At 38.9% G+C, this 19,686-nt stretch overlaps 1 protein-coding gene across 4 annotated transcripts; it reads right to left on the reverse strand.

Moving 5' to 3' along the window:
• Positions 1–515: 515 nt before the first annotated feature.
• GDAP1 (ganglioside induced differentiation associated protein 1) lies at positions 516–19,421 on the reverse strand. 4 transcript variants are annotated; one of them, XM_007185070.2, is made up of 6 exons: positions 19,204–19,421; positions 18,332–18,524; positions 8,970–9,143; positions 6,923–7,017; positions 4,706–4,820; positions 516–3,724 (listed from the first exon to the last, which is right to left on the reverse strand). In XM_007185070.2, exons 1-6 carry the CDS (start codon positions 19,318–19,320, stop codon positions 3,342–3,344), a joined length of 1,077 nt encoding a protein of 358 aa, XP_007185132.1. In that variant the 5' UTR covers positions 19,321–19,421; the 3' UTR covers positions 516–3,341. The 4 variants fall into 4 exon arrangements, with proteins under 4 accessions (XP_007185132.1, XP_028022999.1, XP_028023000.1 ...); XM_028167198.1 differs by having other exon boundaries at positions 18,477–18,524; positions 19,204–19,225; XM_028167199.1 differs by lacking the exon at positions 19,204–19,421 and adding an exon at positions 13,440–13,479 and having other exon boundaries at positions 18,477–18,524.
• Between the last annotated feature and the right edge of the window lie 265 nt (positions 19,422–19,686).

Raw genomic sequence — 19,686 nt, forward strand, 5'->3', positions numbered from 1 at the left:
ATGTAAAACAGAAGTAGCACTCAGTTTCTCTTTGATGATTAGAATAATGGCTAAGCTCACCAAGGCTAGAATTATGGATAGTAATTTGAATATTCATAATCCATGACTCGGTAAAAGGAAAAGAATTAGCTATATCAAAAATATACATAAATATCATAAAAAGATTAGTATTTGAAACCCAGTGAACATGTAACAAAACTATTTTGAAAAAAAAAGAAAACTCTTGTGTTTATCATTTTCATGCTATATACCCTGTTAAGTGGCTGGCTACAAAAGAACCCCTTTAATGATCAGGATCGATACGTTATTCTTTAAGCCACCATTCATTTTAACCATAAAATTTTGTGTATTTAAATAAATCGAGAGTCAGTAATTTTTATGTTACAAGGAAATATGACGTCCAATAGCTAAATATTTTGAATACCTAACTTCTGCTTATTTTACCTTAATTACATTATGCTTTGATATTAAATGGAAAACATTATCTGATTTATCAAAAAACATTACAAAATTAGTACTTTCAGGACACATGTTTATTTTCCAATTAATTTCATTGATCTTACAGGCAGAATAGTATCTTGATCTATTACATTCAACAACACCAAAAAGTCTACAACTCTGGTGTCAATATCAATAATTACTAAAAATTGAGCAAGCAATTTACAACTATCTGCAATTAAGGAAATTAGATCCAAAAGGCATGTAACAGCAATAACAATAAAATAGTATTTGTGTTAAGACATAAATAGCCAACATAAATTTAGTACCTCAGGCATTTTTCTAATTTATACAAATTTTGGAAATTGAGGAGCACGTTGGCCAGTCCACCAATGATCATGAAAGAGAGAATACATAAATGTGCCTATTTTGCTAATAGTATATGTTCAGCTCTTTAGCTTGACATTGTGTGGTACAGTTATCCCTTCCAAGCATTAGACGTCAATACTACATATGCCTCAAGCTCTTTTACAGATGAATGATCTGATGAAGATGCCCTCATTTCAGAAACTAAGGTCATTAATGTTTATCTTCACTTGTAACATTTCAGAAGACTTGCTGAACCTAAAGAAGGCCCTATCTCAGACTGCTGGATGAACAGCGACACCTAGTGGTCATTTTAACCCCTAAACAAATATCTTAAAAGTATAAACTCAAGGGTATCCATGAAACAAGTGAAATTGCCACAAATGCATCACCTTTAATAGCGACACAAGCCTATTTTCAATGAAACTGTATCTGAAAATCATAAATACTTTTAGTAAATTTTCTCTTGATCAGTAATAATATAAATTTAATGAAAAGCCAGCATTGGACTTCAAATCTTTATTCTTAATCAACAACCCTTATATAGGTAAATATCCTCCTTTGTAGATTTTTGTAAAAATCCAATTTCAATTTCTTCATGTCTGAGTTCTTGCTCATAAAAGGATGACATAAAGAACTCTGAAACACTCTGACCTACTGAATAATCAGTTTTGTGGCTCTTTTATGAATACATGATTTGGAATGTCCCAGCAACAAATTCAGACACTCTATACAACAATGCACTGAGGTTCAAAATCAAGACATTATAAAAGCTGCCAGTCTGTTAATTATTATTGGATTGAGTTTACACTGGAGATGTTATTAATTTTTTAGAAACAGAGAGTATCCAGTTCAACAATATTTTCTAACACAACTGATTCATGAATTATAGAATCATTTTACCATCAAAAAGTCATTGTTTAGTAGGTATGACTGTTTCCTGTTAATGAAAAAGTTGGTAGGTACATTCTTTGGCCATCTGCACAGCCCATCTGAGGCAGTCCAAGCAAGCTTCTGCTGTTCGCTGGAACCTTAGCTCACCATTCCCCATACATACTTCCCATCACACCTAACACTGTTCCCCACACCTTTCTGGCCAACTCCAGAGAAACTCCACCTTCCTGTCACCAGGAAAGATTCTTCCTGGGCACAAACTGTATCTTGCAGTTCCATTATTGTTCATGGGACACACAGGGATTTTCCCTTCCAGATGGACTGAGGCACCCCCTACAATGCCTAGACATACATGAAGGAATATAGGTGGACTCACTATCTATCGACTTATTTCATCTCCCCTAAATTAATTGCCAAGGATCAAGACTAGATTTTCTCCTTCCCTGTAACCTTTTAAGGCTTTGTTGATGACAATAAATACATGCAAGGTTTAGACAACAGTTTTGCATTAACACACCAGCCTCCCTAAATGCAGAATGAGCCTATTTAACACTCCCAGATCAACAAAATACCCACTCCTCAGCCACATGCCATGCTAGCAGTTACCTGGGACATTCACCTAAATGCCACCTGTGGGCACAAAAGGGCTGGAGAGGCCAAGACTCCCAGTGACTGTTCATAACAGTCCACGGGAGTGATATCTCACAGGCACCTTCGAATTGGGGAACCATGAGGAAATTTAAGAGTTTCACGTCAATGCTAGTCAGACATGTTCCAGTAGGCATCTCATGCCCAAGTAGGTAAGCAGTTAATTTTAATAAATTAGTAACTGTGATTTATGTGCATTTAAAATTAACACTAAGGTCAGATGAGGTGCTATAAGTGTAAAGCCCAGGGTTTTCTCCAGCCAACTCCCCCCAGTAACTCCCCAGTCCTCTTTTTCCAAGGTCCTCAGTTACAGGAGGATGCATGGGCTGTAGCCACAAGTAGTCAAACATAATGTTTACTAAGGGGACAGGCAGCCATGAGTGGCATCGGAGGCACCTGGAAGTTGCATTCTATTGTCATCATTATATAGACTTCATTCTCCTTTTTCCCCCTTCTTTGCCCCTTTGCCTCCCTTATTTCTGCCTAAAGCTAACAGTGAGAGTATGAAGTACTGCTGTACCCTGCTGCTATCTGAACTCCTGTGTTGACTAACAAAGATGATTTCTGAATTCCAGGAGAAAATACTGCTAACTATTCAACACTCAACACACCCAGATAGTCTCAGATGAAGAGCTACGGGCAATCATAGATTATTACTGTCTGCTCATAATAATAAACTTCTCCCCCAAAATAACCCAGAACTTGAACTGACATTTTGAGCGAAAGGTCTACTCTCTGCCTATCAGCATTCACATATCTTGACTTTGCACATGTTTTAAGGATGAATTAGTTCAGGTTTGCAAATAAGTCCTCTCAAAGTTACCAGCCCACAAAGACATCTTCATTGCCTCCTCTCCCTGCATAAACTAGCCAAAGAGTAAAGTAAATTATGCTTTTTACTAGCTGCCCAGGGTCATTGTTCACTGGGCCTGGAAGAGTGGAGAAGGATCTAGTTGAATGGCTCGATGAGTTGCCGCCACTAGATCCCCACAAGCCTAGAAATAATTTGGTCTGGGTCTGAGCACTAATATCATGCTGCCAAGTCTCTTTCTGAAAAGCATAAAAGCAAAATATCCCATTCCTGCAAAAAAACCAACCACAAGGATGGTGCCAAGAACTTTTGGGGCCCTTTTCTTGGCCACCCGGAATGCGGTTGGCAACACCGCAGAGATTAATATATTGTTGACATGTCCTAAAACCTTGTTAAATGTTTTTCTCTTCAAGACACGCTCGTAATAGGTTTCCAAGTTCGGTCGCTTTCCATTTCCCCAGTTTCTCCTCGCAAACCCCAGGAACTTCAGTCGATGCAGTGTAACAGCAAGCGAGATGTCAGCCAAGGTGAAGGATTCCCCGCAGAGCCATGGCTGGCGGCCCTCTTCTGATTAGAGAAAGGGACATGGACAATAAGGGGCAAGCACTGTACAGATAGACTTTGGTTGGCATCTTTGGTCTTAGTCTTGACGGCAAGGGTGAGTGTAGCAAAAGATGAAGGCCATGGTACATTTTCTTGACAATACTCAGCAAGTAATTCTATGCTCTAAAAAAAAAAAGTCCCTGCAAATGTATCCCAAGCTAAGGGAGACTTGCTTGACATCTGTCAGGCACCTGGGTCCCTAGGTGCCACTAGAGCCACTGGAGCTCAAAGCCTGTCTATCATTTTGAGGAGTTGAGAGCCTCCAAGCCAAAGGAGTTAACAGATATTTCCTTCTGGGTTAAGAAAATGACAGGTGTACTTTAGGAAAATCCATATGTCACTCAGTAGTTGCCGCTATTAGTTACTTATTTAAAACAGAAGAAAGTCCCTATTGTGAAGCAAGTTTCAGGTAAAATGGTCTTTAACTTTGTTGTCAATCAGAATAGTGCAAATGGTCCATATGTCTGCACCTGGGCTTCATCGTGAAGCCAGGTTCACAGGTACAGCAGATGGATACTCACCAGCCAGCCTGCACATACACACAGGCTGGCTCCCATGTTATACTTTACTCCAATTTGCAGTTTTTCTCCCTGCCTAAGGAAAAAACTACAGGGAGCATTCAAGTAATTACTCAGGTTATTCAACCAAACTAACTGCTTTAGTTAAAACTTGTAAAACAGGCCAGGTAGGAATCTACAAAGCATAACTTAAATTGTGCAGAAAACTCCTTCACCAGTCATATTTCACATAGATGCAGAGTTACAATTAGACACCTGGGTTTTGCTGAATTTGACACCTATTATTGTTGCTATCATAATTTAAACTGCCCATGAGTACTAACAATTAAAAACAGATTACAGAATGTTTTTGGTGAAACCTAAGAATGTTCCCATAAATACTCCAGATGTCCAGAAAAAGAGGAAAAGGACACAAATGAGTACCTACCTGGGGTTTCTTCATTCCTTCTTTGCAACTCAGTTTCAACCTGATCCAAGACTTTCTCCAATTCATCAAGAATTTTCTTCAAGTATTTGACATTGTCGTGGTCAAGGAGCTTTGACTAATTAACAAAAATAACTTATAGGTTATTTATGCCTGTAAAAATAATCCGTGTAGAGCAGAGCAGATACAAACTCTTACAGAGTTGGAGCCTGTTTATTCTAGACAATGAGAAGAAATAGAATAACTTTGTGTTAAAGCAAAAGCAAACCTGACAGAAAATGCCCTGGCTGTGAAAATATCCCAGGGGTCAGACCCACTGTTCACTGGCAACTCCTGTGGAACCAAATGATCAGAGAGGGCAAAGAATATGAGGGGCACAAAGAGACTGCTCTCATGCCCAACTCCAGAATGGAACGTCAGCAGCCTTCAACAAATGAATAACTGAGGGCTCAGAGATGAGAGAGGAATCTGAATGCAGTGAGGTAAAGAACAGGTGGAGAGTAAGGAGTGCTGTGTGTGCAGGCGTTTCTCTTGAGAAGCTCATTTATTTCGCTCATGTAGGATAAAGGAGGCTGGGAAGTGGAGGGGGGATTGGGAGTGCTGACGTCTGCTAGATTTTCAACATGGGAGAAGCTTACACAGTTTGTTGGAGGAAAGAATTATCAGAAAGAGAAAGGCTGACTCTAACTGATGAAGCAAAGACCTGCTCCTTGGGAGGCAGACACATCAAAATGGATGAACTCAAAATGGATTTAAGCCTTGAAAGTAAGACCTGAAACCATAAGACTCCTAGAAGAAAACACAGGCGGGTCAGCTCACTGACTTGGTCTTGGCAATGATTTTTTTAATCTGACACCAGAAGCAAAAGCAACAAAAGCAAAAATAAACAAGTGTGACTACATTAAACTAACAAGCTTCTTTCTGCACAGTAAAGGAACCCATAGACAAAACGAAAAGGCAACCTACTAAGTGGGAGCCAGTACTTATAAATCATATATCTGAGAAGGGGCTAATATTCAAAATCTATAAAGAGCTCCTATAACTCAATAGCAAACAAACAAACAATCCAATTTAAAAATGGGCAGAAGATCTGGATAGACATTTTTCCAAAGAAGACATACAATGGCCAATAGGTACATGAAAAGATGCTCAACATTGTAAATCATCAGGGAAAACAAATCAAAACCACAATAAGATATCCCCTCACCCCTGTTAGAATGGCTATTATCAAAAAGTCAAGGAATCACAAGTGTTGACAAGGATGTGGAGAATGGGGGGAGCACTTGTGTTCTGTTGGTGGGAATGTAAATTGGTGCAGCCACCGTGGAAAATAGTATGGAGGTTCCTTAAAAAATTAAAAATAGAACTAACATATAATCCAGCAATTCTACTTCTGGGTATTTAGCCAAAGAAAAACAAAAACACTAACTCGAAAGATATCTGCACTCCTGTGTTCACTGCAATATTATTTACAATAGCCAAAACATGGAAACAACCTAAGTGTTCATCAATAGATGAAGGGATTAAAAAATTGTGACTTGTATATATAGAATGGGATATTCTTCAGCTATTAAAAGACTGAAGTTTTGCCATTAGCAACCATGTGGATGGACCTTGAGGGCATTACGCTAAGTGAAGTAAGTCAAGCAGAGAAAGACAAATCCCATATGATCTCTCTTATTGGTAGAATCTAAAAACAAACAAACAAATAACCAAGCTCATAGATGCAGAGAACAGACTGGTGGTTGCCAGAGGCAGGGGGGTGAGGGGTTGGAGAACTGGGTGAAGGGGATCAAAAGGTACAAAGGAAAAAAACTGAAAAGCATGTGGGGTATATATATGAAAAAAAAAAAAAACCTCACCGGTAGTTTTATTGGTATAAAAAAGTCATAGACAGAGGTCTAGCTACCTCAAAGTGGAAAAATACCTGAAATGACAGATTCCTAGAATATTTTATTAACTTGCTTTTACATTTTATAAGTTTCCTTGGCAACCAGCATGAGCAATGACTGCTTTTTAAGCAATTGTCGTTAGGTCTGAATATCAAATCTAATAAAGAAAAATTCTTTCTAAAAGCAGAGCATAAGCCAAAGGTAACATGTGTTCTGGTGACTTGCGATATTTAATAGAAGATGTTCTAAAACATAGTGATACTGTACAAAAAGTAGAACATTTAATACAAACAGCAGATGTCAGTTGAGGACAGCCTGGTTTACTTACTTGAAGTCGCTTCTGTTTTGCAATGTACGCCTCTTGTAAATCTGGGTTTTCTTCAGCAAGTTTTTTCAGTTCAGACTCTGTGTTACCAATTTGGCCTGATGACAAAATCATTTTTGAAACAGAAAATTATTTCCTCCCTTCCATACAAGAAACAAAGAAAAGCAGGGAAACTCAATGGTAAGAGCACAAGCCCTGGGGGTCATGCCCTTCCTCTGCCCCAGACTCCCCCTCTGTGTGCCTCAGTTTCCTCACTTTTAAAATGGAGCTATCCCGTGCTTTGTGACCACCTAGAGGGGTAGGATAGGGAGGGTGGGAGGGAGACGCAAGAAGGAGGAGATATGGGGATATATGTATATGTATAGCTGATTCACTTTGTTATAAAGCAGAAACTAACACACCATTGTAAAGCAGTTATACTCCAATAAAGCTGTTAAAAAAAGAAAAAACTACAAAGTCTAAATAAGTAAGTACTGCACTCTGTTAAAAAAAAAATGTTTAATGCATGAGACCCCCTATGCACACACATTCTCTCTCTCTCTCTCTCTCTCTCTCACACACACACACACACACACACACACACTGGAGCAACCAGTTGTTCTTTTCTTCCTCGTGACTCTATACTCTTTTTCTTAAGATTCTCTCTCACTTGTAACATTCTGACTTTCCTGAACTATAAGGGTGACCTTTCAGCTATTATATTACTAAGAAGAACGAATCAGGAAAAGAAGAAAACTAAACACCCATCTTGATCCTTTCATTATCCTCTTAAAAGGGGGTTTCTACCTCTACATTGTTCCTCTGCATCAAAGGACTCTGCCGCTGATCTCAGTAGGTGGGAGCTGCTAGAGAGAAAGACGGGTACAACCTTGTCATGGCAAAGCCCATTAACAATTCCCAGGAAATAAAAATAGAATCTGGGTAAATAAATAAATAAATAATAAAATAAAATGGAGCTCTCAGAGTATCTGCCACACAGGCTGAGAATGAAATGGGAGGCACCGTGGAAAAGCATTGAACGCAAAGCCCAGCACATCATAAGTGCTGGAGCAGGGTAGTTCTACCTTTCAATACCTTCCAAGTTTTCTGTAATAAATTTCTATGTAAAGGGAAGGAAAAAGCCTTATTTAGAGAAATATTTACTCTAGGTAAATATAGTCAGAACACTGGTTTCAAATCATATAATGAGTATTTCTGAGGAGAAGGAGGTGGAACAAGAGGAAGGTGAGAAGCTGGAAGAGAGAGGAGAAAAATGGAGGGAGGGAGAGCAGGGCAGGGAAGGCAAGAGGAGAGGAGTGAGGAGGAGGGTATCGAAAAGAAAGTAAAATAGCGTAAGTAAGAGAACTGTAAAGGCGAGGTAGGATGTAACAGGAAGAACGTGCTTTCTGGAATTGAAGCTCTGGGTGTGAGTGTTCCTGGTCAAACACCCCCGGTCTGATCACAGCCCCTTCCCTTTCCTTCCCTTCCCATCCCATCCCATCCCATCCCATCCCATCCCAATCCCCTGGGCCGTGGAGCACACCTCCTCCCGCTCCTGACCCTTCCCTATGCTCAGGGCAGGAGGAAGGAGAGAGCTGGAGGTCACAGCTCAACCTCAGTGAATCTCTGATCACTAAACTCAGAGGAAGAGTAATGGCTAGACAGCCTGTAGCCCAGCTCTTCACATAATGAAACAAAAATTAAGGACCAGAAATGTGAACTCAATCGCCCGTAACTCCCAGCAGATCCCAGCTTTCCTTATTCCTAGTCCATTTGTCCTTGAGAACATGTTATGTTCTCTACTTTTCCACAGGCCACTCTTCTGAGTTTTATTTAAGCTTGGCCCTCAAGGCCAAGAGCTGGAAAATCAGGTCCTGTAGACAGTAAATGTCCAGCTGAACAGCTGAAGCACAGATTCATCTGACTGGTGCGCGGATCGATATATAACACGCACGCCCATGAAGCAAACTCAACAACCCTGCCCCCAAGTCTTCCTGAGGTGTGCTAGGTCTCAAAAATGAATTAAAAGAAACTTGAGACAGAATTCCAGGTCTTTAAGATCTTTACATACTGCGAATCCTTGTTGTTGCATAAGCTGGGATCATGGAGTCCACAGTTAGCTCAGGATGTAAAATGCAGCCGTGTGTATAAGCATCCATGGGCAAGGAGTCAAGTAGTTCTCGATAATGTTGTACCCGTGGGTAATACATGCTTCCTTTATCAGGCATTAACCTGGGTGTTTTTTCTAAAATACACACACAAACACATACACAAACATTGAAGGAAAAGTTACAAACAAGATGTTACATCCAAAAGCAAGAAACAAAACCTCCAGCCCCTCAACATTAACATTTTCAGTATTATATGAAGGGATTTAAAGGATGATATCTCTCCAGCCCAGACATTCAAAATTTGAATTGAACTGAGGTACCAGACCAGATTCCCAAACCATGATCACACTTCTCCACCTTGCAAGTCACTACTCTCAAGGTCTAGTTTTTTATGCCAACTCCTCTGCGGAAATTTCCCCAAACTTCCACAACGACCAACATCTGACTAAGTCAAGTGTGCCTTCCTCTGTACATGCAAAATACTCTGTACATACTCCATTATAGCCCTTAGCACCTTAATTAGTTGTTTGTATCTTTTTGCCCCATAAACCCCTTCAGGACAAGGAACGTATGATCCGGAGTCTAGCATAGTGTCTCATACATTTTAGGCCCTTGGTAAATGTTGGTTAAGTGAATGAAGGCTCATTATGGAAAGATGATCAGGGACCACACCTTCCCAGGTTCCAGTTAATACCAAGAGTGATCCCACTGATGCTATGTGAATGGGAATTGATCATCTTCATGGAATTCACCAGCAATTTCTAATATTTTATCTCTGCAAAGTGCGTTCTACATAAATCTTCATTTGCTGGTTAACCTCTAGACTATAGACTCCTTAAGGGCAGGGACCATGTATTGTTCTTTGTTGAATCCCAGTGCCCAATATAATGTTTGGCTCATAGTAGGTGTTGAATAAATTTCAATTAATGAATTAATATATTCCCAAATTGCTAGTTATTATAGAATATTTGAGCTGCAGAAGCTCTGTAGCAGTTAACGAGGACACTGAGATATATAGGCTGAGACATTCTCCCAAGATCCCACAGCTAATTAGAGGCAGACCAAGAACCAAAGTCATTAACTCCTAATGCAGTGCTCTGTTTTATTACATCATCGTAACATCTTCAAAGGGTTTACTTCTCAGAGACTATTCAAGAAGAATAAAAATGAACCATGTGATCCAAAGGTCAGGGCTAAGTCCCTACAGAATCTATTCCCACTTCTGACTCTCAAACTTCCCCTAAAAAAAATGCCAACAAGCTTATTAATCTAACAGGTGAAAAGAACGACCTCAACTCTATTCATTTATTTTTTGCTTATTCACTTATTCATTTAGTTTGAGTTATTTATTTAATTTAGGATCCTTTTGAGCATCGCAGACTCATTCATAAGCATTGACAATTCAGAGTTGGTTGCAGAGCAAGATTTCAGGCAAGACCTCATAATGCCAGACCAAGTAGTACACGATTTTAAGCCAACAGGCTAATTCTGACTCTCTAAGAAAAAATAATACGGATTACTCCTCAAACCAGTGGGCAAATGTCTAATTCCCTGCTGGGAGTCCAATTCTGAAGTCTGCATTAGAATGACCAAGAATGAAGTGTCAGCTACATTCTGCTCGTCAACTGTGAATTTGCCCAACTAGAGCACACTTCCTTGCTGACTTTTCAGGATCTCAGAATATCACCAGGATCCCAAGCAATGCATGGTAAACATTCCCATGAGGATAATAGACTGGAGGCCTTCTAAGGTCCTTGAAATTCTAAAGAGTTCTTAACCTTTTGTGTGCCACTGACCTCTTCTCAAAATAATGTTCTTAAATGCATAAAATACAAGACATAGGATTGCAAAGGAAATTGATTATATTAAAATAAGCTATCAAAGTAATTTTAAATTATAAAATACTAATATGGGTGTCTTTTTATTAATACACTAACAAAAGTTAGCAGCAGGTCTAATAACTACCGTAATTTCAAAGTAGTGATGGGCATAAGTGATATTTTAAGATATCTGCAATAACTTGATATACGATGAACACATCACAGTCACATGAACATACGAACAAAGTCACAGGCACTCCTGATATTGCTTTGGATTATGCCTACATTGGAAATGAAAGGAAATGATAAATTTCTGTTTGAAATTAGTGAAAAATAAAGATGTAATTTTTTCCCCTCTAAGACATCAAATGTCCTGAATTCTATTCACAGACCACTAGCAGTAAAAGTTCTCAAAGTATGGTCTGAAAACCCCTGGGCTTCCTGAAGACACTCTCAGGGGGTCTACAAGTCAAAGCTACTTTTATAGTAATACTAAGATGTTAATTGCTTTTTCACTCTTATTCTCTCTTGAGTGTACGACGATATTTTCCAGAGCCTATACAACATGTGATAACTCCATCACTCTGACAGTTAATGGAATGTGGGGTTGTATATTCTTCTATTTTAAACTTTTCTCAATTTTAATTTCTAGTTTGATAGATAGAACACATAAACAAAAGCTCTCAAATGTCCTCATTAACTTTTAAGACAAAGGGGCCTTGAAACCAAACTGTTTAAGAACCACTCTTCTGGGGGGGTCCAAGAACCACAGGTTAATGACCATAAATGATACGGCATTTTAAAATGCCTCTCAAGTGGTTAAATTTATAGCTACTGGCTCTGGCTGCTTTCTTGTGCCAGGCCGGGGGCTTGTCTTCAGAAGAGCATACGACTTCCTTCCTGGGAAAGAGAATAAAAGCAGGAAAAACAACATCCAATTGCTTTCTGGGGAAGGTCCATCTGGCCAAGTCTGAATCCAAAGATTTGAATGCATGAAAGTAATCTTCTACTCAGTGCTCCATTACTATATAACTATCTCCTAAAACACTTTGTCAGGCAGAGCATCAGATACCCACTGAACCCATGTTCTTTTCCAAGCTCACTTTCTCTCTTCAAGGACACCCTGTCCAGTATCACATATCCAATGTGCCACCAGCATCCTCCCGACACCAGCACACAAAAGTGTCCAGTGCCTCTGGAAAGAGAGTTTTTCAAAAGACAACAGGGAATTTCCTTTGCATTATACAGAAAATCTTCCCTCTCATTCTCATTTTATTTTCCAGTCCTTCCATAAAGCATTTTTCTTGCGATACTAAAAAGAGAAAATCTTTTCTTGGTATTCTACCTCAATCAGGAGTGAGAAAGCAATAGAAGGGTTACAGGGTTTGAGAAACAGGCAATACGAATAATTCTGGGAACTCTTCATTGGGGTGGAAGGTTGCAGTAGTGGAAGCCAGGATTAGTGACTAAGCTGGAAGAATAAGTAAGTACATTGGCATAAGACCTGAAGTTGTAGAACTGAGTAGGGACAAAGGCAGGTCTTGTACTGCACCTAAATTTAGGCAGCAAATTAGAAACAGGCAGATGGACATAAAGCAGAAAGATGTGATAAGCAACAAAGAGAGAAAACAAAAGAACAAAATTGTAAATCAGAAAGAAACAATAAAAGCATTCTGTAACCATTTAATGAGGACCAACAGCTCCATATATTCTCAAGTCCCTGTATTGTTGGGTAGAATAACAGTGGCCCTGAGCCATTAAAAAAATTTACATTCAGTTTCCCCAAAAGCAAAAACTAAAAAGAATCTAGGGGCTTAAAGGCATATGTTTTAATTATTTTCCTAAATTGGCTGCTTTGATTTCCTACACTCCCCAGTGATGGCAGATAAAGGAGGCATTATTATGACTGTTTTCTAGAAAGACACCCCCTAGGTCTATTTGAATAATTGTCAGGTCTTCCTTCAGTGAGAATAGATTAGACTTCATTTCTATCTCTATCCCTTTGCCGATTTTTTATTTTACTTAGATCACTTAGTGATGACATTGGTACGTAAGATAATATGCAGCATGTATCTGAACAAAATTGTACCCTTCAACTAGTCATACACAAGGCTATTAAAAATATAATAATAATGGTAAACAATTAAATTATGACCTGAAGCAAAAGATATGGTTACAAACTGACTACAATTCAAGGCTGTCATAACTTCAGAGCTAGAAAGATCAAATCTAAACACAGATGAGAAAAAACACGATGTCAAATTACACAAGTTCATTAAACACATCCAGAATTTTCTGAGACAGAGCCAAATTTGTAGCAAGATAGTCAATACATTTTATACCTTAAATGTTTAACTACTTTTATTTAATTGGTAGTATATTTAAAACTTTTATAGGAACATTCATAATTGGGGGGCAAAAATTCCTTGATCAGATAGTTTGTTCCAATTATTGTATACACATAATATAGAACTAGGACTTCTGAAATTTTAACACCCCGTCCTGTTCACTAAAATTGAACAAATCAGAGAAAGTCTTTTTAAAAATTACTTTTTAAAACCATTTATTGGCATAATCATGAGTTTTAAAGATTCATTTTCTTTTCCTTACCATATTTTCTCTGCACTCAGTTACAGTCCTTTGTGCTAACCTGCAAATTCAGTAGATATGTGAAAAAGTGTATGATGTTATTCAACTATATATGAGACCCTTTTACTAACAGTTATAAAATTATTTATTCTATGGCCTTAACAATAATTGAAAATTCCCTACATAAATAACTATATTTTTAATATAACAGTAATTTCAGAATGAATATTATCTTTAAAATCCGAACTGATTTTCAATATATATTGATAAAACTGTATTTATAAAATAAATTTATATTTCCTAATCAGACTTAGTATGTGATACTTTAATATATACCAGAATACTTGGACTATTTCCAAAGCAAATTCTTTTCCTAAGAATACTTAAAATGATATATCTAGACATAAGACATGGGACATAGTCTTCAGAGAACTGTTATAAAACATATTAAATTACCAAAATTCAATATTCACCATATGACATCCTTGATTCCAGGTTACCACTGAGTTATTTGGCAGTAATAAACAGTATATATTCTAGTATTTTGTAGTTATTTCATGCTCTCTTTTTTTTTTTTTTTTTTTTAGATTTTTTTTTGATGTGGACCTTTTATTTTTATTTATTTATTTATTTATTTATTTATTTATGGCTGTGTTGGGTCTTCGTTTCTGTGCGAGGGCTTTCTCTAGTTGCGGCAAGCGGGGGCCACTCTTCATTGCGGTGCACGGGCCTCTCACTATCACGGCCTCTTCATTGCGGAGCACAGGCTCCAGACGCGCAGGCTCAGTAATTGTGGCTCACGGGCCCAGTTGCTCCGCGGCATGTGGGATCTTCCCAGACCAGGGCTCGAACCTGTGTCCCCTGCATTGGCAGGCAGATTCTCAACCACTGCGCCACCAGGGAAGCCCTCTCCTTTTTTTTTTACTTCTAAAAATCTGAATTTAATTGGGATGCCAGATTCCTAGCAATTTACATTTTTAATTTTCCAGATAATCTGGAGATTACATGCTCACTTTTTTTTATTATTTAGTGGCCAAGTTACAGTTCACTAAAAGAGATTATGATATACCAAAAGGATGTAAATATGTAAATACTGATTACACAGAAAGGTTGAGAAAGGTGTACAGGTCAGCAAGCCATCATTTTTAGTACAATCCCCAGTTGATAGACTAATAAAGGATAGCAAATAAGAGCAAAGGAGATGCCAGTTGACTACACTCTGTTCTTTAGATGAATGGATACACTTAATTAAAGTCTCTTATATAACCATGGGCAACTGTACGCCTCATGAAATCCATTCACTCATTATCATTCTAATTTGTCACCTTTCCTCAAAGTTCCATCCATAATTGGTCAAAATGCTGCGTGTTCCAACCAGTTCAAATATAGCAGGTCACAATTTGCCATGTTCTAGACAGAATCTATACTTTTGAAACAACTTGAAATCACACTAGTCTTTTATTTCATTGTTGGCTTTTGTTGGTAACTTATTAGCAGGCCAGGTCTCCCATCCTTCATTAATGCAGCTGATTTTTTAAAACAAAATTCATATACTACTTTTAGCCTTGTTAAACTTTATCTTAGTTATTGTTCCGTTTTATTGTTCCATGAGAAGCATTTCATAAGCTAGTCATCATTTTAACTATCACAGCTTACACATCCGCAAGTATAATAGTGTTTCCTCGATGTATTTATTCAAACCGTTTGTGGAATTGTTAGACTCAGTCAGAGAATAGAAGCCTAAAAGAACACCAGTAGAGACTCCTGTCCAGGCTGACATCTGTTTTCAATAACTCATTCATTTTAATCATTCAAAAGTATTTATTAAGCTCCCATTAAAGAACAGTCACCATGCCAGGCACTGGGAATACAGTTGTTAATGAAACAGGCACTGTCTCTGACCTCACGGTACTTACAGTGGTCTACAAGTAATTGAAATAATTAAAGTGTGATAAAATTATCATAGGATAAGTGAAATGAGAGAATATAGCTAAACAAGCAACATGGTATAAGAAATTCATAAATGAATATTCTTCATTATGGTGGTTTATTCATCGGAAAATGTGCATTACTTTCATCTAGCCATATATGCTCCTTCGTTCCACAGGGGTGTCATATGACTTAATCTCAAATGCTCTGTTTAAATCAAGGTACACTGTATCTAGAATTATGCCCAGCACCTAATAGATTCACTTTTTAAAGTGTTAAAGACATTCTCCAGTAATGTAAAACTTAAGCTGGTTCCTTTTCATCGAGATACTCAAAAAATATATACTTAAAAAATTTTTGACAACACATTCTAGAACTCTGCCACGCTTAAAGACAGTAATTTATAGCACTGCTTAAAGCTTAAGCAATTATTTAATGCACAGTAATTTGTAGTAGTGCTTCTCAGACTTTTATGTATATATGAATCACTTGGGAATCTTGTTAAAATGCAGATTCTGATTCAAGAGACTTGCAGTAGAGTCTAGAATTCTGCATTTCTAACAAGCTCCAAGGTGATACCATTGCTGCTGGTACATGGAATATGTGTTAAGTAGCAAGGATTAGAATTCAGCCTCCTCCCTCATTAACAATTGGGATAACATTTGTCTCTCTCTTGTCTGGCCCTTTTCCTAATCTCCATGAGTTCTTAATGATAAATACAAATTATCTCAATGATCATTGTGATAATGCTTACATGTTTGTTTATTTTAACACTTTGAGACAAACTTCATCTGGAGACTAGACTAGCTTGCATTTATATAACTGTTTTCTTACTGTCTTCATATCTACCGTGGGTTTTAGTTCCCTTAATCTTAGTCTTCCTTTACCCTTTCCAGTTGAATGACTACTCTCCTTGGGAAATGGGAAAGAGTGAAATAAGAGTTGATTGGACTTGCTTTATCTCTGCAACTGATAAAACTATATCACCTAATCCAAGAGGACAAACAGAGAAGTCAAGTCACCAAGGATATGCAACCAGTTTGCGACAGCTTCAGACTAAGAGCTAGAATTCTTGATTGTCTACTTATTCTATTGGTACAACCAGAATTAAAGTCCTTAGTTCCCATATTTTCCTCTTAATGTTTAGCCCACAGTACCTTCTCCTCTGATTCAATAAATAGTAGTAAGAAAAGATCAGAATTCACCTTGAGCAGGACTCAGAATGCATTTCAGTTTTGCTATTATATAGTCAAAGAAAAAGAAAAAGCCTAAAAAAAATTTGATGAAGCCTAATAATCATTAACATTACTATACTGTAAAGTAACACTGTATATTACTGAATATCTTACAGGAGAGATAATGTCAGGAAGAGGAGGAGGAGAATGGTAGTAATAGTAGTTCAAGGGATGCTAACAAAAGATTTAAACATGATTTTCATTTGCTATATCTTTTTAAAGCTTTTGATGATTTAAAGTAGAATTCTTATGCAATTATTTTGTCTTATTCACATTATTATAATCACTTCTCCCAAGAAATACAAATTATTATTCAACAGACTTGTCCATTTCCAAAAAGCTCAAGATTGAGAAAAATTGTCTTAAATCAATTAGCCCCCATTTTCTGTGCAGTCCCCAGCGTTTAGACGTACAAGGGATAGCAAGTAATGATGGATGGAAAAGCAGTTTAGATCAGTAGCCACCTCCAATCAAAATCTTAGGGAACTAAACACTTGGGTTAAGAATAAGGGAAGCCCATGGTTAATCTAATTCCCTGGGGTAAACTCCCCCCAGCCCCCATCTAGGTCCTATACTTATCTTTCTTCTAAGTACCTCAGACTTTTCTGGGCCTTATAATTTCCTTTCTCAGCTTCCAGTAATTTGGGGTTATATTCTGGTTTTATCTTGCCCAATTAACATCAACATAACTGGTGGCAGATGAAGAGTAACTGGATCTCGTCGTGCATCTTCTTTTTCAGAAGAGTACTTAGCTGATAGCTAAAAGCCCTCTGTTCTGCTCTCAGTTCTGTCAGTGATCAGCTGTGTAATCTTGGGCAAATATTGAAGCTACAGTTTACCTCAAAGGCTTGTTATTAGGAAGAAGCAAGACAATGTGTAAGTGGCAATGACTATGAGAGATGGTCCGTGTAATAGGAAGGTTTGGATTTGAAAGGCTTGCATTCCAGCCCTAATCTGCCATAAAATAGCTATGTTACCTTAGGCAACCCCTCTGTTTCTCTTTCCTCGTTTACAAAAGGGGAATAATTAGTCTACCATGCCTATCTCAGGTTGGTTTTTTTTGAAGACTGACTAGAACAGAAATTATAAAATGTCTGACACAAAACAGGCTGTCAATAAATGATTATTACTTAAAAGCACTGTACAAATTTGAGCCCTATAATTCCTCACAAAAGATATAAAATTCAAACCATACAGATGTAACAAGGGCAAAGATCTCCAAGTATACCAACATTCTAATCTCCCTTGCCTAAGATTTATTCCTCTTTTTCCCTCCTATTGTTTTTAAGGTAGAACCATTTAGTAGACTAAATGAAACTGATTTTCATACTGTACATTTAAAATCAACATTATGAATTTGACTTCAAGGCTAATAAATCACCACCACAAACCATACACCTGCAGGGTTTTTTGCAAGTGAATTTAAAAGGAAAGTTCCAACATTAAAATTGGTAGTTTACGTGAAATCTTTTCAATGGAGTTACAATGGCTTATACAAACTTTATGCTATTGACCCATTTTATATTTGTGTGCTTATGGAAATGGAAAAGGTTGTTGGCACTAAACCACCATCATGAAACCAAAAAGAGGGGAGGAAGGGAGGAAAGGGGGGGAGGAAGGGAGGAAAAAGGAAGGAGGGAAGGAAGAAAGGAAGGAAGGAAGGAAGGGGGAAAGGAAGGGAGGGAGGAAGGAAGACATATATTTGTGTTGAAAGTAAATCCAAGAAATCACAAATAGCCTTAACATTACCATCCAGGAAAGTCTGTTCAAGATAATCAATGATCTGAGTGGCCTCACAAATAATGTTTTCCCCGTGGATAAGGACGGGCACTTCTCCAGTTGAGTTCAAACGCATAAACCAGGGTTCATTGTGCTCACTCAGGGGCAGACTTACATCATGTTCCTCGCACTTCAATGCCTTTTCAGCAATTACCAAGCGCACCTGGAAGAGTTCACACTGGTTACCACAACGCGTGGAGGCTTTTAATTAAATGACATCCCTTGGATACCACCAAGCAGCTCTTTTGTGCTTCCCTGAGTTATTAATATTTTCAACATTCTTTTCAACTATTCCTATTCCTGGAATTAACAAGTGAGATATACTCTAGCGTCTTCCTCTTATAGGTGAGAAAAGATAATTAAGTAATGAAAAGGATTCTGGCTATATTCAGTCCACAGTCACCCTGTTCATCACTACTACTTTCTCGGTGTTCTAAACCTTACGATGTGTCCTCCCCATAATAAGACCTGAAGCAGATAGGCTAGGCCTGTTGAAGAGAGTGAATGCGACCAAGAGTAAAAGAAGGAACCCTAGGTGATGTGGATGCAGGAAGGCGCTTCCCTCGGCCTCGCTCTCCACGGCCCCGGAGACAAGGCCTCCCGCCCCAATACCGAAAGCGATGCTTTTTTGTCGCATTTCACGACTGGTAGTGCCTTTGCACCTCACACTGATGCTCCCCGCTCCCCTACAAGGCGCACCCCCGCCCCTCAGGGAGCGCCCGCCGGGGTTAGGGCGTCGGAGGCCTGTTTCTAAGTGGGCCGGCTTACCCGGGCAACACCCAGAGGGAGCTGTCCCGGTGCTGAAACCCGATCCGCACCGCCCGCCCGGCGGAGGCCTTTACCTTTTGAGAGCTGAAGGAATGCGTCCAGTGGTACAGAATGAGCTTAACCTCTGCGTCCGACTTGCCTTCCGCCATCAAGGGCGCTGCCCCTCTCTGCTCGTCCTGCCTCCGGGCCATTTCGGGGATGCGCGAGCGCGGGAGGGACTCGCCTGTCCGCCCTTTACGTCTCCCAGCCACAGCGCCCTGCAAAGCGCCCTTAGCTTTGCGCTTTGCCGGGATGCCACCCGGAGCCGGGAAAGATGAGTTCGCGCAGATGTACGAACAGACCGCTGGGAAGTGTAGTTTCGTGGGCGAGAAAGCTGCGGGGCGGGGGGGAAAGTCTGCAAAGACCCGGGTGGCGTCTGCGCACAGAGGTCACCTGGGAGGTGCAGTTGGACGTTTTTTAGGGAAAACGATCTCAAATATGAGTCCCTGATTATTTAAGATGAGTCATGGAAAATGTTGATTGCAAATTATTCATCGGTTTTGCAGATGGTGTAGAGG

The sequence above is a fragment of the Balaenoptera acutorostrata genome, chromosome 17, assembly GCF_949987535.1.
Source record: "Balaenoptera acutorostrata chromosome 17, mBalAcu1.1, whole genome shotgun sequence".
Taxonomy (NCBI): Eukaryota; Metazoa; Chordata; class Mammalia; order Artiodactyla; family Balaenopteridae; genus Balaenoptera; species Balaenoptera acutorostrata.